General features: G+C 39.0%; 1 protein-coding gene across 2 annotated transcripts in view; it reads left to right on the top strand.

Annotated features, from left to right (window-relative positions):
• Positions 1 to 27,770, top strand: part of RSPO2 (R-spondin 2) — a 55,858-nt gene that overhangs the window by 11,864 nt on the left and 16,224 nt on the right. The window contains exons 2-3 of one of the 2 annotated variants that reach the window (XM_026843530.1): positions 1,015 to 1,158; positions 2,185 to 2,370. In XM_026843530.1, the coding sequence (XP_026699331.1) occupies positions 1,015 to 1,158; positions 2,185 to 2,370 (330 nt within the window). Of the gene's footprint in view, positions 1 to 1,014; positions 1,159 to 2,181; positions 2,371 to 27,770 lie in introns of both variants that reach the window. The other variant, XM_026843528.1, reaches the window with a different exon arrangement.

Raw genomic sequence — 27,770 nt, 5'->3', positions numbered from 1 at the left:
GTGACTTCAGATAGCTGAAGAAAGGATACAGTTAATGTAGTATATATAAATTAGAGTATATTAGCTGAAGGATTAGGGTTTTTTTAAAAATAATTTTGAAGTATTCATTAGTGTTCCAATGGCTTTTACTTTTTAATCTTTGGAACCTTTTTCCCTGGCATTTTGTTGTAGTTATGTATGACTGACTTTCATAAGCCTCTGTGTAAGTATTTCTGCTTTCCAGGTGTGCAGATGATTGTTGATATCTAGTGCATTTCCAAGTTGCCATGTTTTAGTATGGGATAGGATGTTTCTGAACAGTCTGCTTCTGAGTCTGTAATGTATTGAAGACAATATTTCTCTTAAATTTTCAGAGAAATCCAATATTTCAAAAGACAATAGGTTTTTTGGGGTGTTTTGCTACTTATTATATCTTTTTGTCTTTTAATTATTTGATAATGGTTATTTTTTATGGCTTAACTGCCTTAATAATAGAGAGGAATTATATCCAGAAAAATTGAGACTTTTTGCATGGTAGCACATGTGTAGGTATGTACATCAGATATAATACATGAAAGTATTCATTCAGCTATTTATAGGGACAACTCATGGAAAAAGATGTATCCTGCTTTCAGTGACAAATAATAAACTGAAGGCAGTACATATAATACATGCATACTTCCCAAAATAAATTGTTGCATCTTAGTCTCCTCAAAATTACTTAAAACCAAAAATAATTTACATTGAATTTTTTTTCCTCAAAAAAGATGTAATTAACTCAAATATCACTTAACTACAGGTTTTATCTACAGTTTTGAATTAAAAAAAAAAAAGTTCAAAAGGATGTAGGGGAAAACATGGTAAATTATTACAGTTAATTGTAATTTCTCTGACAGAGCAGATAGATTTCAGGATGACAGCAAAACCAGAAGTGCTATAATGAGGAACACTATTTTATTGCTTTATAAGTTGTTTCAGTTTTAGTCTCACCCCAACTTAGCTGTCTCATTGTTCCTTATGATCCTTGTGATTCAGGATGCAGAATAGAAAACTGCGACTCCTGCTTTAGCAGAGACTTTTGCACCAAATGCAAAACTGGCTTTTACTCGCACAGAGGCCGCTGCTTCCGAGGATGCCCCCCTGGATTTGCAGCCTTGGAAGAGCTTATGGAATGTGTGGGTGAGTCTTCTAACACAGCAGTGCTGCTGAAGCAGGCCTTTGGCCAGATGGCCACGTTCAAATATGGCACTATTTTTAAGCTGATACTTAACATTTCCTATTAAGAAATATTCACTACTGAATTGTATCTGTATTTCTTTACCCCTAATAATAAATAATAATAATAATAGGTTTTTTCCAAACTGAAATATTGCATTATTGGGAATGCCACTCTGTTCTGCATCAGAAAGTTCTGTCCTCTTAACTTTTAATCACTTTGTATGAGGATTTATGATTCAGAATTTGTAAGATTTCAGGAAGGCCAGTTTTTGCATTAGAACAGTGATGTACTTGTTGGATTCTTGCCCTCATAAAACTATCTGCTCATTTTGCCTTTTAGCAAGGCAAGAACCCAGGACAGGGCCGATTGAATTCCTGTAACATTTGGACTTCAAATTCACTTTTAGATTCTCTGCAGCTATTCCCTTTTCCATTAGAAAGTAATAAATATAAAGCACCAAATAAGTGTTTTTAGTAGAAATTTACTTTATAACTCTGAGCCAGCACTGACAATTCTCATAATATTTCTCCCATCTCACAATTTGGTGTTTTATCTTGAAGCCTGGGGATTGTGTCAGGACAGAGTTTCTTTCAAGAGTATTCCTTGTATTTCACAATGGAGAGGACCTGGAAATGTGAACTCCTGAGTTTTGCAAATCCAGGTGACAACCAAATAGGATTTATTTATTAAGAGAAAACTTTCAATCGATCTCGTGATTTTAGGAGGGATTTTGAGTATTTGGGACTGACCTGATGTCTGCACACACTGACTGATAGTCTGATGGTTTTATGCTCAGTTTGTTGCCTGCCAAAAAGTTTCTCTCAGGTTCTGTAAGAGATTTTTATTTTATTTCTAAGTTTTCGCCTGTTAACAGTAAAGCTTTCAAGTAGTGCTTTCTAACAGTGTATTCCAAATTTAAAAAAAAAAAAAAAAAAGGAAAACCCAGAAGAATTGCTCACTCATGTTTTCTTTTGTTTTATCAGAAGGCTGTGAAGTGGGTCAGTGGAGTGAGTGGGGAACTTGCAGCAGAAATAACAAAACATGTGGATTTAAGTGGGGCCTGGAAACAAGAACAAGACAAATTGTGAAGAAGCCAGCGAAAGACACGGTACCGTGTCCAACCATTGCAGAATCCAGACGGTGTAAAATGGCCATGAGACATTGTCCAGGAGGTAAGCATAATCCATGCCACAAAAATCTTTGAGCTTTCCTTCACTGAAATCCTATTTCTAACTTGAAAAAAAAGAGCTATTTCATCCCAGCTGAAAGGGAAATCCTGTCTCTGCTCTGCCAGCCAAGTCTGAAAGGCAGAAGTACTATGGCAGTCCTAATTCGTGCAGCAAGACTTCAGGGAAAGGCTCAGCATGGGAGTGATCATTCCCTCAGTAGACTGTGAAACTGTTTTTCCTGGTGTGGTACTGAGGCTTTTTCAAAGATGTGCCTTGTGGAAGAACCACAACAGGTTGCAGTTTTAGCTACAACATGAAAATGATAGTGATGGTCATGAAAATGATAGTAATGGTGGAATAACTCATTACTCCGTGCATGGCGGAAAAGATTGTGATTCTAAACCTTACTACAGGCTGCACACCCAGTGCTGGTGCGGTGGGTATTTAAATTAAATGAAGTTAGTTATACATGGCAACATTAGTGGGAACTATTATCTGGAATGTGTTGCTTGTAGATCAGAGCCAAACTATGCAAGTAGAACGGTGATATATATCAAGCTTTTCAGCATGAGACCGGCTTATGGCAATTGCCACAAGTAGATAAAAGAAATAGTCACATTTCTCTATCATGGTTTTCTAAGACTTATGTAGTGATGCTGATTTGAAAAAGGAAATGGAGTTTCAATTCTGTGTTCAGTTTTGTAGACCCGAAAGTGGAGACATGTCACTGATAGAGAGGAGGTTTTCTTATCTTTTAAATTGAAATGATTAACCTTTCACTTGTGCAGACTGAACACTTAGAGTTTTCAGAATCTGTAAGAGAGGTGGGTGATCAACAAATGATAAAGATGCCATTCCTTTTGAAATCACAGGATTAAAAAAAGATTCAGATTTGAAGGGACTTCAAGAATCCTCTAGTCCAACCTCCTGCTGCAACCTGGGTCAACCGTGAGATCAGACAAATAAAAAGGAATAAAGGATTGTGGAGTCCTGAGAAAGCCATAACCTGATAAATAAGCTAAAACTAAAATAATCTTAGAAAAGTTACATAAATAAGCTTGGGCTCTGGGATTGTCGATTATGTCTTTCTTGGCTTGAACATACTGCCCACTGGTATGTGTGAAAATTTTACATAAAGTTAGTTTGCAGATTAAATCTGTGCAAGCTTCATTTTTGTCTCTAGGACCCTGACACAATCTGGAAGAGAATATAAAGATTCTCTGTTATGCAGGTTAACTGAGTCTGTTGTGCACTCTTCCTCCCTGTCCTGCTCCCTATACTCTTACACGTGTGCATGCATATAGTCTTAGCAGTCCTGGGGTGCACAGTACAGCACAGTTAATCTGCAACCTAAATAAAGTTCTCAAAGACATTGGAGAGTGGAACCTATGGAACGAACATCTCTATAGGAAGGAAGAAGAAGAGGTAAAAATCAAGACTGATTTGGGCTGTTGCGATATGTATGTCTTTGAACGCGAGTCAGCTGCATCTACACCAAGGTAGCTACACTTACTAGTGCTTGTAGCCTGCTGAGGTGGATGAGCTGTTCTATTTACTTCTAACAAAGCCCAGATGGAGTTAGTGATCAGATCACTTGGGGAAATGTTTTACAGCTAAAATGGAAGGAAGAAAAAAGAGCCTGTGTTATGTTCTACAAAGTCCCGTCAATATTTTCTTTTCTTTTTTTTCCATTCAGATACGTAAAGTACAGCTTGTAGTGGAAAATCTGAGAAAATTGCAGAATATTTTCAGTTGAACTCCATGTGGTACAGATTGTCATTTATGTACCCAGTGTGTATAGAGGGAGGTATTTCATGGATGCAATGTCCAGCTTCTATATAAGCTCCCAGCAAGTAGAAATTTACAGGTATGGGTTTAGTATGGATAATTTAGTTAGGGTACAAATTATTCAAATTGTTGTAAATAGTTTGAGAAGTGTGCTTATATGGACCACAATATTTATGAATGCTGTAGCATGCTCATGTAACTATGGTAATCTCTAGCTATTGAACAGTCATACCTTTTTGTAGCAGATTCTTTTAGGTTGTTTCAATTTTTCTTGTCCAGCAGTTTAGGTAAATTAAAGATTTACCTCTTGGGTTATATCATTTCAAAGGCACAGTGGTGGGCTTTCCTAAGAGTTAGGAAATTTATTGCCTCTTCTAGTTCAAATTGCTGCATTTTTTTTTTCACTGTGTATCAGGAAAATTGTTGCAAATACAAATTCAGTGTGAAAGGCTTGTGGTATTCTCTCATAACCATGGGCTCCAGTAAATCCTAAAGGTTACAATCCTCACCCATCCTCCCATGGTGTGGAATTCCCTGCCTGTGTTTTCAGAGACAAAAATACATATATACAAAACTACAGGTTTGAACTCTCCACACTGAATGCTGATGCTTAATACCACTTCTGTGCCATCATATAAAATACCGGCCAGAGTGTAAACTCCTTTCTCTCTCATCTAAGAAACTCCTGGGAGGGAGTGTGTCAGTGGGTTTCTAAGTGCCTAGGTTAAGTCTTCCCCAGCCCTGGTTATCTCTGCGGGTGAGGAAGCCACGGAGATTGCCCTGTTTGAAATTCCTGCTTTGTGCATATAATCATAATTAAAACATACTACATCTGGTCTAAGATCCCATTCCTTTGTCATATTTAATCTAGTTAGCAGGTTGCCCCATTAGACACTCGAAATGTTTCATTGCTTATTTAATCACTGTGAAGTAGTGGGAGGCAGAGACACTAGTTACAGGGAAGCTCAAATCAAGCAGGTCCTGGCTTCTGAGGAAGAGATTGTGTTTTTAAAAATACAGTGTTTTCCTAATGTTAGAAATTTTGTAATTGAACTTTTAAACTGAGGAAATAAGAGAGAAATGGGGGAACCAAAGAACCATAATCCCTGTAAGTGTCGACTGAGAGGTTGTTAATAAATCCTTTCTTTTTAATGTTGTCAGTACATGAACGCACATGAGTGTGTAGGATAAGTAATGGATTATAAAGCTAAAATGGTAGTAGATTGTGATGGATTAAACTGAGCACAGGAAGTAAGGATATTTTTGGTAGAACAGGGTCAAATAAAGTGCTTTTGACACATGTTTTCTACTTCTGTACATTTTAGAGTTACTATTTATGGTCCATACTAGAGAAGAATTTCCAAAACAGATTTTTACACATTTGCAGAAAAAGTGGAGTTAAATTCAGTTTACCTACTGAATTCAGTCTACCTACCATTCAGTTACATGTTTCTCAGGGTTTGAGATGTTACCCATCTGGCCATATGTCTGTGGTATGAATCTAGTTGATGAAGAATAATTCTTTATCACTTTCCCAGTATTTGTAGAGTTGTATAGATACAAGCTGGAATGCAAGTGCAAGATGATTTCACTTCTTTCCTACTGAAGTCAGCCACATAACAGGATATTCTACTTGATTTCAAGTATGTTAACCAATGATATTTTCTTATTGTCAGTACTAATTGATTTAACTGTTATTATCAGATGGGAATGTCACCTTTGTGTATCTGTTGATGTTATGTATGTTACCCTGTGGCTTGGATGTAACACGACTCATACTGTGGGAGCTTAGACTTAGAAAAATATGACTTGAATCATTCAGGCCACGTCCTACCCATCTCTACCTGATGAGGAATTTTCTTCTCTTTATTTCAAAAATGAAAGAAAAAAAGAATTTTAATAAGAGTGATTGCAATGGGGAAATTAGCAGGCAGAAATGTTTTATGGGCTGATAAATATTGCTGTCTTGAAGTTTTCCCATATATTTATTATAAATATTTTTTTTTTACATCTTAGTTTTACATGTTCCCCGTGTTCACCTCAGTAATTACTCCTTTTGTTTGTACTCTTGAGGAACTTGCACGTTGCTCTCATGCTTCATATTAAGTATTACACAGTCAAGCAAAGCCACTCTGCTTCTTTTAGTCTTCCATCAGACTGCAGTCCTTCAAGCTGTTTGATACATGAATATTACTCTGCCAAACTATTATTTCTAGTACAAATCCCAGTGCCATTTATGAATGCTTATTTCAGACATGGAGAAAGAGAGATGAAGATGGAATGTATGTCTGTATTAATTTCCTGATCTCAGAAAGGGAAAGGCAGCAGGACATGAGGCTACAGTGGGAGAGAGTTCTTGCCTGGACACAGACATGTAACTGGATGGACTTTGTGTTGGTTGATTGGATTTTGGAGGGTTTTATGCAGTAATCTTTCTTCTTTCTATTGCTGCAATAGAATTTAAGACTTCTGGAAGAGCAACAGTAAAATGACCCAATCAGACTTTCTGTCCTTATGCTGCAGTTACATTTTATTATTAATATTCAGAAATTATATATAATATATATATATATACTTAAATACAGAAAGCTAATAAATACACAAATCTGCAAAATGCATGTTAACTAAGTAGTGTAAGGTTTTTTTAGTCTGATAAGCTCTAGTGATATGGCAAACAGGCTTAATGATCCTGTTTTGCAAAAAATATTTAAGGTACAGTAGATAATATTTAAAGCTATACATAAACTTTGGGGAAGACACTAATGCACTCAGAGTATTCTAAACTAGCATAATTTCTAATAAAAGCTATGTTATAGGTATAGTTATCTCTAGTAGATAAGTATTTTTCCCTTCTTTAAAATGACATATTCATTTGAGAGTGAATGTTTTAAAATTTCTGGCTTTAACTTTACAACCTGCAGTAAAAAGGGTAAAAAATGCTCTTACGTTGTCCCCTCACTCCTCCCTGGAAGTTTGGTATTACCTACATTTGTTTTCTTTTGAAACCTTTCAAAGGAAATCTGAATTTCTCTCTAAATATAAACAAAGATTTATTTAGAAAAGGCTTACTTTCTCTAGGTGGGTCTCAATAAACACAGCCACCACATTTTCTGTCTCCTATTGGTCATGTTATGTTGCCACAGGAACAGATAACCTAGAGTGGCAAAGAACCTAAGTTGCAAAGACTGGTTCAGGAACAGCAAGAAATGTTGCCTCCTCTGTGAGAACAGTAGAGCGCTTGGCTCGATTGGTCCAGTAGACTGTGTGGTCACCATCCTTGGATGTTTCCAAGACCTGACTCAATGAAGCCCTGGACAATCTGGTCTGAATGGTCTTGATACTACTGAGAGCAGGAAGTCAGACTGGGGACCAGCCTGGATGATTCTGTGGCTGTGAATGGCAAAACGTGCTGTGGGTTTAGGCTGAAAGAACACTGTGATTCCTGTTTGGGCTTTGCAAAATTTCTGGTATCCTTTACTCCTAATTAGAGAGAAGCTGGAATAACTGGTCATAGGGAAAAGAACCAAAACAAGTTTTTACCATTTGTTATAGTGCTGAGATCTCTTAATTGGGCCTGTTTTATTGATGTTGAAATAATATGCAGAGTATGTCTAAAGATTTGAATATAATGGTAAGTGTTGTTTCATGCATTTCCAAGTTTAGCTTTAATTAGGATGAAAGCTTAGTTGGAACTGCTGATTTCTTGACTTACTTTATTATTATCTGATCTTTTCACTGAATGGTCCTTGGTTGAATGGTGCACACTTATAATTTCAAAATCTTGCACAGGATCTAAAAGATACATAGCACAGGATCTAAAAGATACATAGCACAGTGTACATTTATTTTAAGTTAATGCACTACGGCAGTCTAAGAAAACACTGAAAGACCAGCAGAAGATCTATAGAGATGCAGATATAGAACTTTATTTTAGTTTTAGAGTTGTTTTGACTTTTCAAATCTTAAAGTCCAGTCTAAGTTGTTGACATTTTTAGTAACTTAAGGCTTTTGTTCCATTGTTAGTTAAGTCATGACATAAATGTATGTTGCAAGTCATAGATAAAAGAAAATGATCCTACTTAGAAAAGATTATAAGTTGAGGCATGATCTGAAGAAGGATGGTAGCAAACAGAAAGTGTTATGACTTGGGGAAAGGTGACAAGATTTGCAAACAGTAAGATTTTACTGCTTTGGTTAGTATTGCATGAATCTTGAAGAAACTAGAATACTATTTATCACTATAATACTAAAAACTAGGGTTTTGCAAGTCTTAATCATAATTTTAAAGGAGACTGTAGTACAAAGAATTTAGAACAATATACTGCCATTGCCTACTGCAACTTTCTCTTAAATTTGCAGTAGCAATAGACCAAATCTGCCCTTTATTGCCCTCAGCAGATAGGTAGAAGCTGCATTAATCAGCAGAATTTAAAAATGCATGATTCTTTTTAAGAGCAGAAATAAAATCTGTCTAAAATGACCTTTAGAAGGTACCTTTCAAAACATTAGCAAAGTGGAAAAGGGTTGTTGTCATCTGATTTCTGCTTTAGTTTTCCTTCTTCAGTACCACTGCCAAAAGCATATCTTGTAATGGACTATATATATATGTGAGAGCAAGGTTTTGGCTCTACAGACCTTATCAGGACAATTCAGCCTGTGGAATTTTATGTATTGTTTTACCATATTGCATCATGATACATTTTCAACTTATTTTCAGAAGATTATTAGGGAATTACTGGTAGTACACAAAAGCCAACTCAAGCACATCTTTCCCTTTCTTCTGAATAGAAATTACACTTCAATCCTCCTTTTTAGTTAAATAGGAAATATTTTCTTGGGAAGACTTTCACATAGTTTTTCCAGTCATTAAAAGGTCGTATGCAAATCTATTTATTGCCATGTCGTGGAATCTCTTAAATCAGACAAGAAAGGTACATGAAGTGAGATTTATTTTAATCAAAATTGTTTAGCACTAGTAAACTAGTTTACTTTAGTAAACTACAGGTTCAGATGTCTGTCAAACAGAACTAACACTACAGAACCAATTTAAGCTTAAGTTTTAGGGATGATGACCTGTTTTACTGATCAGGGATACCAGTTAAACTCAAATACCAGGGTGAAAAGAGCAGGTGTATTTTACTCAAAATAACTGAATAATATAACAGAATAATACAGAAAACATACAGTAAAAAAAGACAGAATAGTGCACTTAAACAAATAGGAAGATACAGGCTAATGCATCAAATCATTACTACCCGAGAGAGAGAGAGACAATAGTGATGAAGAAAGATCCATCACCACTTGCACATGTCACCATCACCCAGACCCGCAGTGGCTGGGCAGCCCCGGTTACAGCGAGGGTTTGCAGAGCCTGTCCTGGCAAGGGGGAAGTCCTACGCGGTGCGTCCACCTGTAGGTGAGGAACCCAAAGTAGCTGTGAGCGGGTCCAGCCTTATATACCAGAGATCGACAGGCCAGAATAGCTGGCACCTTTGTTTTAAGCGGAAATACCTGGTTTCAATATCACATTAGGTTCCCCCCAGAGCCTGGCCAGGGCTCAAGGAAGAAGCTAAGGGAATTTCTCTGCTTATCTGATGGGATTATGCACAAGGTCTCACATCACATCTCGTCTTGGGGACAGACACCAGCCTCCATGACTCTGTTGTTCTATTCACATACATAGGAAGGGAAAGATACTTTCAAGGTAGCTACATCCTCCATGCACATTTCATTAAGGATTACATTCTGAGTTAACAGTTTTGGTTCAGGGCCTGGTGCTCAGGCTTCAACACTTCCACTTTTACATCAGGATAGGTGGTTTGTTATAACAGTATAATACTTGTTAGCATAATGGTTACCAGTTATTAAATATACAGGGTTCATCTATAGGTCAACAATGGCTTGGGCCTGTTTGTCCAAGCCTTAGCACTTCATGACCCAAAATGCACAATCACTCCCCCAACAAGGTGAGGGCTTGCTAACTCAAGGAGTTACCTTAGGCAGCATTCTGATCCAAGGATAGAATCCCTGACTGCAGACCCACTGCTCCAAGGAGACTGGCTCAATTTGCCCTCCAGTGGAGCTCCATTTGTACCCTAGTCAAATCTGAGATGTGGTCATAATATGGTCAACAGTCTAAAAACTTCTCTCAACTGAGGCATTTCATTGGCTGAGGGCCTCGTCTGTTGTCTGAGGGGCTTTGCCTTTCCTTTCCCTCGACCAAGGTCTGTGCATGGCCACAATCACCATGGGGCTGGCGACTTCTAGTTTAACTCTTTCCTTCCAGCAGTCAAGATGCTTTGGTCTTTATCGGGGCAGGTGCACCCGCCACACCATTATTATACCTTAGATCAAAGAAGTACTTTCAACATGTGTGTTTCCTTAAGTATCCTGTATTTCACAAGTAGCATGAGTATTGTGTGACGCAGTATCTCCTGTGAGAGTATCAGAGTGTAAATCCTCATAAATGACCTGACTGTGAGTTAGAAACATCCCATGCCAATTATACCATTCAGAATAATTTTAAAATGCTGAAGGAGAGCCAGCTGCTAATCCAAATGGAAATACGAATACTGAAAAGAGATGTAGGTGATCCAAGTGCAGAGACTGAATTTGTCCATAAAAGGTACTTGACAAATTTTATTGTGCATGCCCTTATGAAGTAGCTCCTGTTGGTTTTTGTCTTTTGCTCATTCTGAAACTACAGTCTACCTGTAGGACAAAAAGCCATTCATTTACTCATTTCTGATTCTCAAGCAGAGAGCTATTTTTGTACATGAATAGTGTCAGCCATTTCAGTCACAGCAGAGAAACCAGCAATCACTCATCTAGCTGAGATTATATTTTCCTCTCTGAGGATCAATCAGTAAGGCACAGTTCTATGTATATCCCCTCCCCAACCACAGGCCTGGGTATGGCAAGTCTGTAGAGTCATCTGCCTCAGGTGTGGCATGACTAGAGAGCAATCAGCCTCACTCACTTTTAAGGATTAACTAAGGCTTTCCTTGCACAGAAATCTCTCCTTAAGTAATAACCTGTTATGCTATACTGTTTGTTTTTACGACATTGCTACAAGGGCCACATCCTGACGTATTCCTGGCAGAATTTTTGGTTGGGTCTTTCTGATACTCCTCATCTATTGTACAGTTCATCTCTCCAGCAGAACAGGTACTAACAATGACAGTGCTTGGATATTGGAAGTTATTCCATAAATAATGGCAACTGTGACTGAAGTAGAAAGACTTCACCATACTATAATATTTAGAAAATATGCAGTATTTCTATGCAATATTTAGATTATATCATCTGCCTCATCATCCTTAAGGATGCTATAAGAAAATATGTGTATGACTGAATGTTGAGACTTGCTTTGTAGGACTGGCTTGATGATCACTAACCAGATGTGACAGAAATTAGATACTTTGGATGCACATGTGATTATCAACAGTTAAATGATCAGTTTAAGTAGATAAAGCTCTTCAGCTGAGACATAACTGAGTGCATACTCCTTGTGCAGTACCCATGCAAAGTATATTATCTAAGTATACATCACCCTCTGACTTGCAGTAAGCTAGCAATGTACATACCGCTAATTACAGCTGCTTGGCTGTTAAGCTAGGAACTCATTACACTGCTGTAACTTGATTAATTGTGATGGCCTGTCTGTACCCTTTATAACAGCTTTCTTCTGGAGAATCATCCTGAATGCTCTGCTGCCTGCTTGCTTGATAGCTAGTGGCAACCTAAAGTAGCCTAAGACAGTAACTTCATGGATTCAGGCTGAATTCAGCAGAAATTGTTTGCTCCTATCCCACAACCAGACAGGGTCAATCTGGGGTGTAAAGCATCCAGCAAAGTGGAGAGAGAAATGAATCTGAGAAATACAGTTATGGCTTCTTCCTGTTTCTTGTCTCTTTAGACAGGAAAAAACCGCGTAGGGACATTTGAGTCCTTTGTTACCAAAGGGCAAAAGTTAAAGCCTATCCACACGTGCTGCTTCAGTGACTGGTTTCCAGTGCCTTTTAAAGTCTGACACACAGTGGGCATGTCGACAGTGATGTGTAGTTCAGGGGCTCCCAAGCTGGTGCTACATAAAGTAGCTCAGGAAATGGAAACTGTTTAAAAGTATCAGCATAATACTGTGCAAGAGTTAATTACCCCCGCTGAGAGACAGGATTTATTAGATCTGGCACAGTGCTGTGCAGATACAATGTTTTCAGGTCATGGGGTACTATGTTTGTGATAAAGCACTGTGGTTTGCTTTTTATTGGTGCATAGCTCACGTGCTAACTTGGGGGACTTACTCTGTTGGGTTTATTCCTGTCAAATAATTATCACAGAGGGGCTCACAAATATTCTGGAAAGGCACACTGCTCAATTCCTAAATGCAGCAGCTTCCATTACTCTCCTGTAGGCCAGATTTAATTTAATTAACTTGCACCAGCTGTCCACAGAAGTCAAAGGAGAATGCCAACAGGAGTAAGTGGAGGAGCAATCTCCTCAGCTGCTCTTACTTGATCACGTCACTGCCAGTGGTAGAACTAGGCTGGAGTCAACTGTACTGATTTTTAAGGATGTGCTGTGGAAATCTTTCAAAGCTTCTAGATAAGTCTGCGTCTTTACCTCTCTGCTCTCAGCAGCACAGAAAGAGGAAATTTTTTTTTTTTTTTTTTTTTTTTTTTTAATTGTTGCTTGTTTTTTCCTTTTTTTTTTTTGTGCCTTGGCTTTTTTTTTAGAGTTTTCTGAGATAATTTGAGATAACTTTACCTTGTATTGGAAAGCTTGGTCACCACTGATTCCCATAGTACTTTTTGCTTTGCACCTCAGAGATGAATGATAAGAGCTTCCTCTTGAACAGTTTGAATTTCAGGCTCATTCTGAAGAACTAGAAAGATGACTGCAGATATTTAGAAAGGGAGTGAGAATGTGAGCAGAGAAAAAGAGCAATAGATAGCAAGAACTGCTTATAATGAACAGGTCATCTCTACTCTGCATTGATTTTACATGGTATTATAGTGTCACATTAAAAATGGGCAGATTTAAATAATTTTTCTGGGCGCAGTCTTAAGAATCACTTAGACTAAAATGAGTAGTAACATGTATAGGAATGTTTCTACAGTATAGCAATGCCATACCACAGAGGTAACTCAGTACTGTACCTGTGTTGGTATAACATTCTGTGCTAAATGATCAAGCCTAGAAGCAGTATTAATTATGATGGACACAATACTGCACCAATATGTTTGGTTCCCAAGTTCCCATTTATGCAAAATGTCCTCTCTCTTAAATATATTTATTTTGTGTGTCTAAGCTGCCACATCTTAGATTCTGAAGGGGTTCCAAAAGTCCAATGAAAAGCATCCATCACCAAATTATAGTCTTACATCATCTTTGCCATTTACTGTGAAAGATTATCAGTTTATGTTTCTTTATACAGTGTGAATCAGGAAGAGGGCTGTTGGAGTACAGATGAAGGTTAAGTTTGTACAGCCTTACATATAATCTCCAAGTCTGACACTTTAATTTTGTTGTGCACATCTATTTATTGTCTATAAATATTGCAGACACAGCAGCAAATTTAGCTCATCTTTTAAGACTATTTTTTTGAGATCTGTCTTCTTGTAGAACCTGATTAGCTTGATGTTCATGTATTTGTCCATTTTAAGCCTTTCTATTCAAATTATAATCTATTGGTTTCCTATGAGTGTTCCTTGGTGTTCTTAGCTGATCATACACATAAATCTGATGACTTCTGTGAACGTGGTACCAAGTCAGACTCTGCTGGAGAGCAGAGAAGCATGCAGGTATCTAGTTGCAAAGAGCAGCAGCAGTAGGACAGCAATAAGAGTAGGCGCTTTACAGCATGTCAGATTTATTAAGAACTTTAAGAATTCCAAACAAGGGACATGACTTTCAAGCACCTGTGTTTGAGTTGCACTATCATGTAGCATAGAGATCACAGGTATTTCCAGTGACATCAATATCCCATGATAACCCCATAGCACACATTATAGTGAACTCCTGATGAAAATGCCAGCCAGATTTTAAATGATTCTGCTTCTCTGTCAGATACAAATGTGAACAGCTTGAATGGATTACCGACTGTACTTATATAGAGTTCAGCACAGTAGAAAGAGTGCTGTGAAAATTGTGAAACATTTTTGCTTAATTCATTGCTTTTAAAAATGCATAATGAAACCTTAGCTGTTGACTAGATGCAAGTTTGATCAGACCTAGCATAACTGTCTAGAAGCTAGAATGCATTTAGCTTTAATACTGTAGTAACTTCAGGACCGACAAAAGTGCTACATTTATCTGCTACTTGAAATTACAAATGCCTGAAGAGTTTCTAAAACAAAGCTAGTTAAAAACTACCACAAAAATTATTAGATCCATGCTCTGAATTTATGGACCAGATTATTTTGTACCTCCTTATTTACCATCTGTTCCTTATAACATCTAAACTACGAAGAAACAACTTTTGTGAGGCCTAGCAAAGGAAACCCACAATTTGGCCAAATATAGAGAATAAATTTTAAGCATTGCAAAAGATTGTGCAGAAGAGATGCACTAAAAATCAGTTCACAACTTTGCCTTATAGCACTAGGAGTGATATACAAGTAGGACTATTTGATTGTATTTACTGCAGAAGAGATTGTATTTGATAACTGAGGGCTGAAAAAATTTTTGAGCCATAAAAACTCCACAGATAAATATCTCTTGAGCAAGTCCTGTGCCAGGCTTCAAATCATTGCTCTGGTTAGGCAACTAGAATAGCTGGTGGAAGGTTTCTAGCTAAAAGAAAGCACTGTAAGAGATTACAAGGAGTTAAGCCTTGAAGCAAAAGAAAGTTGATTTCAAGATCATTACAGACTTTGTCAGTTTTATAATAAAAATACTGACATTCTAATGTAATGGTCAGAATCAATTTTTCATAATCATTGGAGGTGATTAAATATATATTCTCTCAAGGATTTATGAATATATGCTCTCAGCAGTAATTTGCAGCACTCAGTACATGATTATTCTGCCACCAGACTAATCAGCTCTGCAGTCCAATGCCATCTTGGGCATAGGCCCTCTTTTGTAGTACCTCTAGTACTATATAGTACCTATAGTACCTCTTTTGATATCAGGGGAAGCCAGTGGATCATGAGTCCTAGACATAAATGGAAAAATCCTGGGAGATAAGGTTCATTTTTTCTTTCAGCTGTGACCAGGAAAAGGAGAAAAGGGATTCATCATTTCTGCAGAACTTGGTGATAGAGGTAGCCTGAAAAACACCACAGTGTTTCGTAAGAAGTTTTATAACATGCTGAATATTTCTTTCAACTGGAGTTTTTTATTAAATAAGTAACTGTCCTTAAAATTTCAAAGTAAAAAAAGTTGATTCATAAGTCTTTTCCAGAATAATGTTTTTTTGGGTGGAGGATGTTGTGAAAGAATAATATATTACTTTTCTCTTTTTTCCAACCATCTGAATTATTGTTTTAGGAGATAAATACCATTTCTTTTGGAGGGGAACATTCACCCCCTTTTATTACAGTGTCATAGGTTTTCAGTATCTCAAACTGCAACTCATGCTTATAAAGTGTTCACATCTTTGTTCTGGGTGAGATATCTTGAATAGGTCAGTGCTGATCTATCGATGAGTTCCTGTTGATCTCTGAGCATTGGTGAGTGTGAGCTTCTTGATGGTTATTGCCAAAAATCAGAAGTTCCATCAAAGTCAGCAACGTTTCATTGCTTGATTGGTTTAAATGAGAAGCAAATCTGGCTGTTTTGTAGTCATTAGTTGTTCCACAGAGTAACAGGATCTCAGAACTTAAAAATGAACTTAAAATAGGAGCCAGAATATAACTACAGTCATTCTCACTTCATTGAGCAATTTTGGAACCTCTCTGTAATTCAGGGAATGCTGTCCTAGAAGAAAAAAAAAAAAAAAAAAAAAAAAAAAAAAAAGATAGAGACACTTTCCCCAACCAGTTGACTATCGAATAAGATTTAAAATAGCAGTGCTGGAGCTGGAGTTATAACTAGCTGCATCAGTGCATGCACTTCAAAGCTGGGAGCAACATGTTGCAAAAGAGCCACTTAAATTTTTTATTTTGTATTTTCAGACAGTTGTCCAAGTCAGCATCTCCATATCATCTTTCAGGGCGATTAAAACAGGGTATGGATCTATTGGTAGGGGTGTGTTTTATTTTTTCTATGTGAACCAAAATTTCATCTACTTATACAGCTAACTGTACTCTCTAGAACTGTTCGGTATGTGGTAAAGACATCATGTCAGCTCATTAGCAATTGAATTGTTTTTTCTACCTTTTCTACCACTTATACTAATTTTTGTAATGGTTTTGTTCTAAGACAATAATAAACAAGAAAACAGGGAAAGACCTGTTTACTGAGAACAATGTGATGTGGAAACTTTAGGCTTCTCCCTCAACCAAAAATGACTGATTTTGGAAAAACTTTTTTCAGGAAGTGAAACTGATACTATCAGCATAGCAATGCTTCAGCTGCCAAAGGAAAGGTACAAATGCCCTGAAATCTGTAAGAGTTTTCATCCCCTGTGGACACTTGGAGAAAGCTCAGTTATTTCCTTCAGCAGAGCTCTTTGAATTGTGGAAGTTACCATGCATCACATGCAGGAACTGTTATAAAAAAGGCTTTACCTTATTACTTCTTAAGACGATCAAGTGAAGAGAATAAAGTAGCAATGAGGACATTAATGGGAGTTCCCTGTATTGCTTTCTTGTGTGATTTTTGTCAACAGTTTCCTAATTTCTTAAAGTTCAGCTGCTGGAACCACTACATAATAACAATTTTCATGTATTAGCTATTTTTCCAGTCTTTGTAGCTGCAGGCAGAATTCTGAAAACACAGACACCCTGAATGTTTCAACACCAGAAATTAAATAAAAAGCACTGGAAATTAATTATTGCTTTAAAATCTAGTGGTTTTAAATTTTACTTGTGACTGGCTCATAATTTTTGACTCAATGTGTTTGTCAAACTTGTACCTTACATCCAACCCCAAAAGAACCATATTTAAAGGTGCTAGTTTAGAGTTTTCATCCTTTGCTAAAATGCTGTCTATCATTTAGGTATTCATGTGAAAACTCCAATGTATTTCCATATGAAAACATGTGGCATGTAGTTTGTGAGGAAGTGAATGTTGTCATGTAGGACTACAGATTTGGTGTATTTCCAAAGAGCTTGATTTCCTGGTATTTACGTAAAACCTAGCCAGCAGCAAAAAAATCAAGTGTTATTAGTGAAGGCCCATTTCAATGCCATTGAACTATCGTGCTAATTTAAGGAGATTAGAAATTCATGTTCTAGTTTAGGCTCTGAAAAATGGGCTAGTGCAATGCATTGTGACCAAGCAAAATAATAGCTGGTGATTTACTTCCTTCGTTCCTGTCAGCAGTTTCATTAGTGTTGAATAGGTATAATTCTGTGTCCTCAAAGAGATTGCACTAAACCCAGTTGTGATGTAGTCAGATTTTCCAAATCTTTTATTAAGCACAGCAATTTCCTGCTATTGATAAGAATACTTCATTCTTTAGTTATATTTATATTCTGCTAGTAATAAGTAGCTTTCTTTTAAAAATGTGTTACTTGTGGTCTTCAAAGTTGAGTTGACTGAAGTTATCCTATTACATTAGTGATCACGTGAGTACGATGTTCGGCCGATCCAAATTTAAAATTAAAAAAGCACATTTTAGAAGGCTGTTGAATGGTAGTGATGCCACCATGCTACCACATATATTAGATTTTGAAAACAAGTGCTTTCTGATTGTTTAACAGTCCAGAGCAGTCGCAAGGCAAAAGTGTGAGCGGTTTCAAGCCTAAGCCATTTAACAGAAAATGAAGTGATAATAGTTACTGCTGTTAGCCATACGACTGGGTAGTAACTCGAAGAAAAATTGTTTACGCTTGGCAGAAGTTAATACTAAACAAGCTCCATAATCTTATTTTTTCTGGCAAACATATTTTCCTGTTAAAAAGGAGCTAAAATGTACTTATAGTGATCTTACATTTATGAAGATAAGTGCAAGAGGTACTTTGTCTAGTTTGGAAGTTTTGGAGCAGTTTTCTGCCCAATTTTAAAAAGTAATAATCAGATTTAGATCTTCCTTGCTTGAAGCTTCATACAGTGTTTATTACAGTGTAGCTTTATTTTGATAGAAAAATAGCAGGAAATTGAGTATTTAATCATGTATATAATGTTAAAGTTTGGAAAAATTTTTGTTTGAGTTACTGTAACTTAAGAGCCAACGTTTATTATTCTGCTTTGATTTCTATAACTCTCAATACATTTAGCTAAGATATGGAAACAGATTTTGTTTGTGCTTAAATTTTTTTTAAATAGGTTTGACATCTCTCATGTTTTTAATTTATATTAAAATTGACCATGTTATCCACAAAAGTTAATGTTCCACTGTAGATGGACTGGAACAATATATGCATAGAAATAAAAGCGTTTGTATGCTTCCAGGCTTGATAGTGTTTCCTAAATCCAGAAGATACTTGCAGCTAGAATAATTTGAATCTTTAGCTACTGGTACTTTTAATTCACAGCTGTTGCTGTTCAGGCTTTCAAAATTTTGTTCAATGTCAATTTTTTTTATTAGTAGGCTCTACTAACTGCTGAGCACTTCTGGACATTTGCTACTGAAGAGTATTCTTTTAGAAGGATGAATGTGTTTTAAGCGATGCCTCCAGCTTTTTTCAAAATGCCTTACTGACAACAAGATAACTTGACACTGATAACAAGAAAAGTTTCTAAAAGTATGTCAGCAGCAAAAGAAAGACCAGGGAGAGCCTCCATCCCCTGCTAGATGCAGGAGGAAATTTGATAACAAGTGATGAAGAGAAGGCTGAGGTGCTTAATGCCTTCTTTGCCTCAGTCTTTAATAGCAAGGTTAGTTGAACTGATGAAATCCAGCCTCCACAGCCAGAAGACAGAGACTGGGAGAACGACCCCCCTGCAATCCCGGAGACAGTCAGTGACCTACCGCATCACACAGACACACACAAATCTATGGGAACAGATGGGATACACCCGAGGGTGCTGAAGGAGCTGGCTGGGGTGCTCACCAGGCCACTTTCTATCATTTACCAGCAGTCCTGGCTGACTGGGGATGTCCCAGCTGATTGGAAATGGGCCAATGTGATGCCCATCTATAAGAAGGGTCAGAAGGATGATCTGGGAAATTACAGGCCTGTCATCTTGACTTTGGTGCCCGGGAAGCTGATGGAGCAGCTCATCCTGAACACCATCATGCAACACATGAGGGACAACCAGATGCTCAGGCCCAGTCAGCATGGGTTTATGAAAGGCAGGTCCTGCCTGACAAACCTGATCTCCTTCTATGATAGAGCGACCTGCTTATTGGATGAGGGAAAGGCTGTGGATGTTGTTTACCTTGACTTTAGCAAGGCTTTTGACACCGTTTCCCACAGCATTCTCCTGGCAAAAATGGCTGCTCAAGGTTTGGACAATGGCACACTTTGCTGTGCATAAAACTGGCTGGACAACCGGGCCCAAAGAGTTGTGGCAAACAGAGTTAAATCCAGTTGGTGGCCGGTCACGAGTGGTGTCCCCCAGGGCTGGGTGTTGGGGCCACTCCTGTTTAACATCTTTATTGATGATCTAGACGAGGGGATCGAGTGCACCCTCAGTCAGTTTGCAGGTGACACCCAGTTGGGTGGGAGTGTTGATCTGCTCGAGGGTAGGGAGGCTCTGCAGAGAGACCTGGACAGGCTGGAGCCATGGGCTGAGCCCAACTGGAGGAGTTTCACTGAGGGCAAATGCCGGGGGCTGCCCTTGGGCCACAACAACCCCCAGCAGCGCTACAGGCTTGGGGAGGAGTGGCTGGAGAGCTGCCAGTCAGAGAGGGACCTGGGGGGGTTGATTGACAGCCGGCTGAACAGAAGCCAGCAGTGTGCCCAGGGGGCCAAGAAGGCCAATGGCATCCTGGCTTGTGTCAGCAATAGCGTGGCCAGCAGGGACAGGGAAGGGATCTGAGCCCTGTACTCGGCACTGGTGAGGCCGCCCCTCGATTCCTGTGTTCAGTTTTGGGCCCCTCACTACAAAAAGGACATTGAATGACTCGAGCCTGTCCAGAGAAGGGCAACGGAGCTGGTGCAGGGTCTGGAGCACAGGTCGTACGGGGAGCGGCTGAGGGAACTGGGGGTGTTTAGTCTGGAGAAGAGGAGGCTGAGGGGAGACCTCATCGCCCTCTACAGCTGCCTGAAGGGAGGGTGCAGAGACCTGGGGATGAGCCTCTTTAACCAAGTAACAAGCGATAGGACAAGAGGGAATGGCCTCAAGTTGCGCCAGGGAAAGTTCAGACTAGATATTAAGAAGCATTTCTTTCCAGAACGGGTTGTTAGGGGCTGGAATGGGCTGCCCAGGAAGGTGGTGGAGTCCCCATCCCTGGAGGTGTTCAAGAGTAGGGTCGATTTAGAGCTTAAGGATATGCTGTAGGTGGGAACTGTGCTAGGCAAAGGGTTGGACTAGATGATCTCCAGGGTCCTTTCCAACCTAGATGATTCTGTGATTCTGTTAACTTCTAGTTGGACTTGTTCTGAATCCCTCAGGGGTTTGTGAAAATGTGCATTGTAAAGTTAGTCTTTTTCTGCCCAAACTAATGGTATTGTAGAGCATGCTGTGGGATTTTACAGTCTTGTATTTCTCCATACTAAAATTCAGGATTGTAAAATGTTAGATTACAAATAGTGCCATAGAATAATGTGGGGGGGGTGTGTGTGGGTTTTTTTGGTTTGGTTTTTTGTTTTTTTTTTTTCCCCCCCAGAATCAGTGACATCAGTTATGAAATATTTCTGACTATGTTACAGTTACACTTATTAACCCAAATGGGACAAAATAATCTAGTGGTCACATGTGCTGAACACTTCTCAAGGAGCCCTCCATGATTTTGATTTAGAAATGGAGTTTGAAACAGTTTGGCAACAAAACTTTTTTGCACTATTACTGAAATTGTCTGGTATCATTGAAAATATACTAAATTTATTTTCAAGTATAGAGCTAAATCACATGGTGGAATAATGAAAGGAACAGTGAGGGACAGAGATTTCTTGAATGTAGCTACCTGTGAATTACTTATTAGTTTGCAATAATGATAGTGCAGTATGCCTTTGAATACAGTCCAAATAGTAACCCATGTCCCTAGAATCCTAACCAAAACCTCAAGAATATTTAGCTTTCTATATAATTTCAAAATTTCTTGACCATCATTTATCTTACCCTCAAAAAGGGATGTAAAATACATCCTTGAAATCATGCCATAAGAACAATCTTTCTACCAGTCTTCTGGAGCTTCCAGTACTGGCTAAAAGTAGGAATTACAGAAGCATATGAAAATATTTAAATTGTGGTTAACAGATTGTGTTATATTTTGTACAAATATATTGTTATTGTACTGTGTATAATTGTGTTACTTGATATACAGCTATTTTTCCAAATGTCAAGATGTGGCTAGTAAATAACCTTAAAACTCCATTTCATGGTTACTACAATAAATGAGTTTCAATGGAATAATGCAGTCTGGAGAGGAGACATAGCTGCAGTGCACATTGTGCATTTTTGTTGGGACATTTCTACTTCTTGGTTGGTTTTTTTTTTTTTTTTTTTGTGTGTGTTTTGTTGTTTGTTTGTTTACTTAGCTTTCTAACATAGCCACAAAAAAAAAAAAAAGATGTTTTTTTAAGTCACTCAAGAAAAAAAATGTCTGATAGTATTTCATAACATTCCTTTCAAACCTTATGCATAATTTGTCAGTCCTGTATTGAGACAAGGTTTGATATTGTTGTTTGCTGGAGCAACTCTAAACTTAGGATGCTTGTACAAAGACAGATCTGCTTTTCATAGAATCACAAAATTATTCAGGTTGGAAAAGACCCTTGGGATTATCAAGTCCAACCATCAGCCCTACTCTACAAAGTTCTCCCCTACACCACATCCCCCAACTTCTCATCCAAACGACCCTTAAACACATCCAGGGATGGTGACTCCACCACCTCCCTGGGCAGCCTATTCCACTCTCTGACCACTCTTTCTGTGAAAATTTTTTTCCTAATGTCCAGCCTGAACCTCCCCTGTTGCAGTTTAAAGCCGTTCCCTCTTGTTCTGTCACTAATCACCTGTGAGAAGAGACCAGCACCAACCTCTCTACAATGTCCTTTCAGGGAGCTGTAGAGAGTGATGAGGTCTCCCCTCAGCCTTCTCTTCCTCAGACTGAACAGTCCCAGCTCCTTCAATCGCTCCTCATAGGATCTGTTCTCCAGGCCCTTCACCAGCTTCGTTGCCCTCCTCTGCACTCGCTCCAGCACCTCGATATCTCTCTCATATTGAGGTGCCCAAAACTGGACACAATACTCCAGGTGTGGCCTCACCAGTGCAGAGTACAGGGGGACTATCACCTCCCTACTTCTGCTGGTCACACTATTTCTGACACAAGCCAGGATGCCATTGGCGTTCTTGGCCACCTGGGCACACTGCTGGCTCACGGTCAGCTGCTTGTCAATTAGAACCCCCAGATCCTTCTCTTCCAGACAGCTCTCCAGCCACACCTCCCCAAGTCTGTAGCCATGCATAGGGTTGTTGTTGCCCCATTTCAGGACCTGGCACTTGGCCTTGTTGAAGCTCATCCCGTTGACATTGACCCACCGATCCAATCTATCCAAGTCTCTCTGTAGACCCTCCCTATCCTCATGCACATCGACACTCCCGCTTAACCTGGAGTCATCTGCAAACTTACTGATGATACACTCTGTGTCCTTATCAAGATCATCAATAAAGATGTTGAACAGAAATGGTCCCAACACCAAGCCCTGAGGAACACCACTTGCGACCGGCCGCCAGCTGGATTTAGCTCCATTGACCACCACTCTCTGGGACTGTCCATCCAGCCTGTGCTTGACCCAGCAAACCATTCGCTCATCCAGGCCATGAGCAGCCAGTTTTTCTATCAGAATCCTGTGGGGAACTGTTCAAATGTCTACCTGGATTTTCAAAAAACAATATCCACAACCTTTCCCTTGTCCAATAGTCAGGTCATCTTGTCATAGGAGATCAGGTTTGTTAGGCAGGACCTGCCTTTCATAAACCCATGCTGACTTGGTCTGATCCCCTGGTTGTCCGTTATATGACTTCTAATGGCACTCGATCTGCTCCATGACCTTCCCTGGCACTGAGGTCAGACTGACAGGTCTATAGTTTCCTGGATCCTCCTTCCTGCCTTTCTTGTAGATGGGTGTCACATTTGCCACCCTCCAGTCCAATGGGACCTCCCCAGTTAGCCATGATTTCAGGTAAATCATGGACAGCGGCTTGGCGAGCACATCTGCCAGCTCTTTCAGCGCCCTTGGGTGTCACCCATCCGGTCCCACAGACTTGTGTGCATCCAAGTGGTGCAGCAGGTCTCTGACCACCTCCTCTTCAACTGTGCTGACCTCAGTCTGCTTCCCCTCCCCATCTCCCAGCTCCTGAGGCTGGGTGTCCAGGGAACAGCCAGTTCCTCTGCTAAAGACTGAGGCAAAGTAGGTGCTGAGCACCTCAGCCTTTTCCTCATCCTTAGTTACCATGTTTCCCTCTGCATCCAGTAAAGGAGGGAGATTTTCCCGAATCCTCCTTTTGCTGTTAATGAATTTATAGAAACATTTTATGTTATCCTTAACAGCTGTAGCCAAGTTGAGCTCTAGCTGTGCCTTGGTTCTCCTAATGTTCTCCCTGCATAACTTCATTACATCTTTATAGTCTTCATGAGAGACCTGGCCCCTCTTCCAAAGGTGATAGATTCTCCTTTTGTTCTTGAGATCCAGCCAAAGGTCCCTGTTTAGCCAGGCCGGGCTCCTTCCCTGCCTCCTTTTTTTTAGCACACGGGAGCATCCTGCTCCTGTGCCTTTAGGACTTCTCTCCTGAAGTATGTCCAGCCTTCCTGGACTTCCATATCCTTCAAGGCAGCCTCCCAAGGGATTTTGTTAATCAGTCTTTTGAACAGGTCAGAGTTTGCCCTCCAGAAGTCTAAGGTGGCAGTTTTACTAACCCCTCTCTTTGTTTCTCCAAGGATGGAAAACTCAGTCACCTCATGATCACTGCACCCTAGACGCCCTCCAACCTTTACCTCCCCCACAGGTTCTTCCCTGTTCACAAGCAGCAGGTCCAGGAGGGCCCCTTCCCTGGTCGGCTCGCTCACCAGCTGTGTGAGGAAGTTATCCTCCACACATGCCAGGAACCTCCTGGATTGTTCCCTCTCTGCTGTGCTGTGATCTCAGCAGATACCCGGGAGGTTCAAGTCCCCCACAAGAACAATGGCAAGTGACCATGAGATTTCTCCCAACAGTTTAGAGAAAGTTTCATCCACCTCACTGCTTTGGCTGGGGGGTCTATAGCACACTCCCACAGCAAGATCTGCTTTATTGGCCCTTAACCTAACCCAAACACTCTCAACCCCGTTATCACTATACTTGATTTCTGAGCTCTCATAGCATTCTCTAACATACAGGGCCACTCCACCACTTCTCCTTCCTGTCTATCCCTCCTGAAGAGCTTGTAGACATTGACTGCAGCACTCCAGTCATGTGAGACATCCCACCACGTTTCTGTTATAGCTACTATGTCATAGTTCTCGTGCTGCATCATGGCTTCAAGCTCCCCATTTGTTGCTCATACTGTGTGCATCGGTACACATGCACTTGAGATGAGCTAATGAATCCAACACCTTTTTGTGAGCGTGGGCCTTATTTCCTACCAGACCCTTCTCAGGTGCTTCCACGGTTCCTAAACACCTATCCCTTCTCTCAAATGAAGTGGCAGAGGGAGAGCCCTCACCAGTCCACTATCCTTCAAGCCTTGCCTCCATTGAGCTTGTTCCTAACATGCCCAGTTATAATATCTCCCTGTCCCCCCTCATATCTAGTTAAAAGTCCTGTCAATAAGCCCTGATAACTCTTGCCCCAGTGTTAATAATAGTTAGTATCTCCACATGTTTTCATCTTTTCTAACTACCATTTTGGTCAGGTCTTTCAAAACTGTGAGTAATTTGAAGCCATATACAAAAATATGCAATCACCTTCTATAGTAGCAAACCTAGGATAACTGAAATGCAAGCATTATGTGCCTTATTTGTAAGGCATTTAAATTCGGGGTGGAGTGATGCATACATACTTGGATGATATACTATGGAGCTACAAGTTTTTCAGTGGCAGCCTCTGTATGACTACATGATGCTGTAGGTTGACATTGCAAAAGAAATAGGTTCGTGTCCTATCATGTCAGGAAAGGACCTTATGTCCAGGGCCATGAAATAACAAATATCCCAATTTTAGCGTGAAAGCACTGTTATAATCAGTTGTAACTCACTCTTTCTTCCACACTCTATTAGTCTCATACAGCAGCTCAGATTTTCCTTTATCATTTCTGGTCTCTCATGACTCAGGCAGTAGATATGAGACTTGCAGGTTCAATGCACGTCTCATTCTTTTTCCCTTGATAAGCCTAGATTTTGTGTACTTTCAGTGTCATGCAAATTCTGCTGTCCCTTCTGTGGAAAAGAAGTTTGGCCTGATCTATTATCTGCTGGAAAACTCTCTGTTACCAGCTGAAAATGTCATAGTTGCATGATCCTAATTAACTTTGCAGGATTAGGATCATGAAGTGGCAAAGAAGTTACCGAGTGGCAGAAGGCCAGATGGTGGGGCTTTCACTTACAAGGGTTATACCAGAAAATACATTCCCCAGCAAAAACCTGTTTGCAAGCAGTAAGTGCCTCTGTATGTCCATGTACCTGTCAAGCCTCATGCATGGTAGTAAAGTATCTTGTGAAAGGGGCCATACATTTTTTGTTCTACTCTTATACTGTTAACAACATATTAGTTTTGAGCTACTGTTACAGTAGTGGTTTTGGTGGATCCTTGGCTGAACAAGAGGAGCCACTTCCATGGTTTTGTATTCTGATGCTACCAGCTGATTCTCTCAGCCCGTAACGTTATGCACAAAGGCTTTTAAGGATTTGTGAAATTTGAGGGTCAGTGCATTGTTCAAGACTTATGGCCAGCATGGAATGAACAAAATTCTGCTAGCAATAGTAACATATCTGATCTGTTGTTTGAAAGCTAGTTATGCTCCCAAGAAGTAATTCTTGCATGTAAGAAGAGAATAAATCAGTTCTTCAAAGATGACTGTATTTTCATTGCCAGATGAAATTTCAGAACAGAATCACTTATCAAAACAATGTTTTTGAGAAATGATGAGACCAGGCCAGTTAAATTCTTCATTATGTAAATTATGGATTGAAATCAATCCCATCTATTATAATTTAGAAAAGAAAAAAACCCTATCTTCCCACTTGGTAACATATTGTATTGTTCAGTGTTAGTTTTAGCTTCTGTTCTTGGCCTATTCATAGATCTGCAGCCTATTACAGTGGCGCCTGTTAGAGCAAATACTGTGAAAGTTTTGCCAGTTTTTCTATGATAAACCACGTTTTCCAGGAATTCATACTTAATCATAAAAAATCCCTCATACTTGAGACTTGGCATGGAAAGTCTTGATTCACAGGGATTTTACTTGTATATTTATCCAGATTTTCAAAATTAAATCAGTCATCTAATTTACTAAGTCAGAGTTAATTCAAAATAATGTATTGTTTAAAGATCATAGAACTGTATTTGTTGGAAACAAATAATATTATGATCACTTAATCTAAATAGACACATTTCCTGACAATGAGTAATTTCTTTGTTGCTCTTACCTCCACAAATCACTCTTAAATGTTTCTGTGTTTTTTTTTTTCTGTTGGGTAAATAGATCCATGCAGAAACTGATAAGTAGTTTAAAATGATCAAATTATTTTTAATATTCTAGAAATATTCAAGTGGCTAAGGTATTTTCCTTTGAAAAGCTAACTATATCAATGAAAATCTAACTGTATAAATAACTCTTTAACTTATGATGTTGATAATAACCTCCTAATGTGCATTTTACAACTTATTTTTTTTATATAACATGCTTATTTTATAGGTGGCAGGATTCTTCCATTTAGTTAATTACATGTAAATAACTGTTAATGCACACTGTGAATGTTCAACTTGGGGATGAGTCAGTCTGCTTTGTGACTCTTACCTAGGATGTTTCCATAGTTCTGATAGAGAGAAACTATAACACTGGCAATTTCTCACTAATAATCCATATAACTCTGCAGATTTTAATTGTCTGCATAGACAGACAAACCAGGGATAAATGCTTATTCTGTATTACAAACATTTCTTTTTGACTGCATTTTAGTACTTTATGTTTCCTATTGAAATTAGGTCTGGAGAAAGAGCTATTATCTAAAGTTTATTTACGCAGAAATTAACAACAGAAATCACATGTTCAAAGCCTATATGTGTGGAAAGAAGTCTAGTGAAGAATAATTGGATAGCATTTGGGAGTAAGTAGTTATTCAGCTACACAGAAGGAAACTGACAGCTGTTAAGCATAACTGGAAGGAGAATTAAATTCAAACAGGATTTTGAAAGGAATCTCCTGAAGTCAGCAAATGACAAGAAGAAAATGCAACGTTCCGGTCCGAGTTACAGAGA

This window comes from Athene cunicularia (genome assembly GCF_003259725.1).
Source record: "Athene cunicularia isolate RWA chromosome 2 unlocalized genomic scaffold, athCun1 chr2_part1, whole genome shotgun sequence".
Classification (NCBI taxonomy): domain Eukaryota; kingdom Metazoa; phylum Chordata; class Aves; order Strigiformes; family Strigidae; genus Athene; species Athene cunicularia.
Note: the sequence above shows the minus strand (reverse complement) of the source record. Positions and strands in the feature narration are given on the sequence as shown.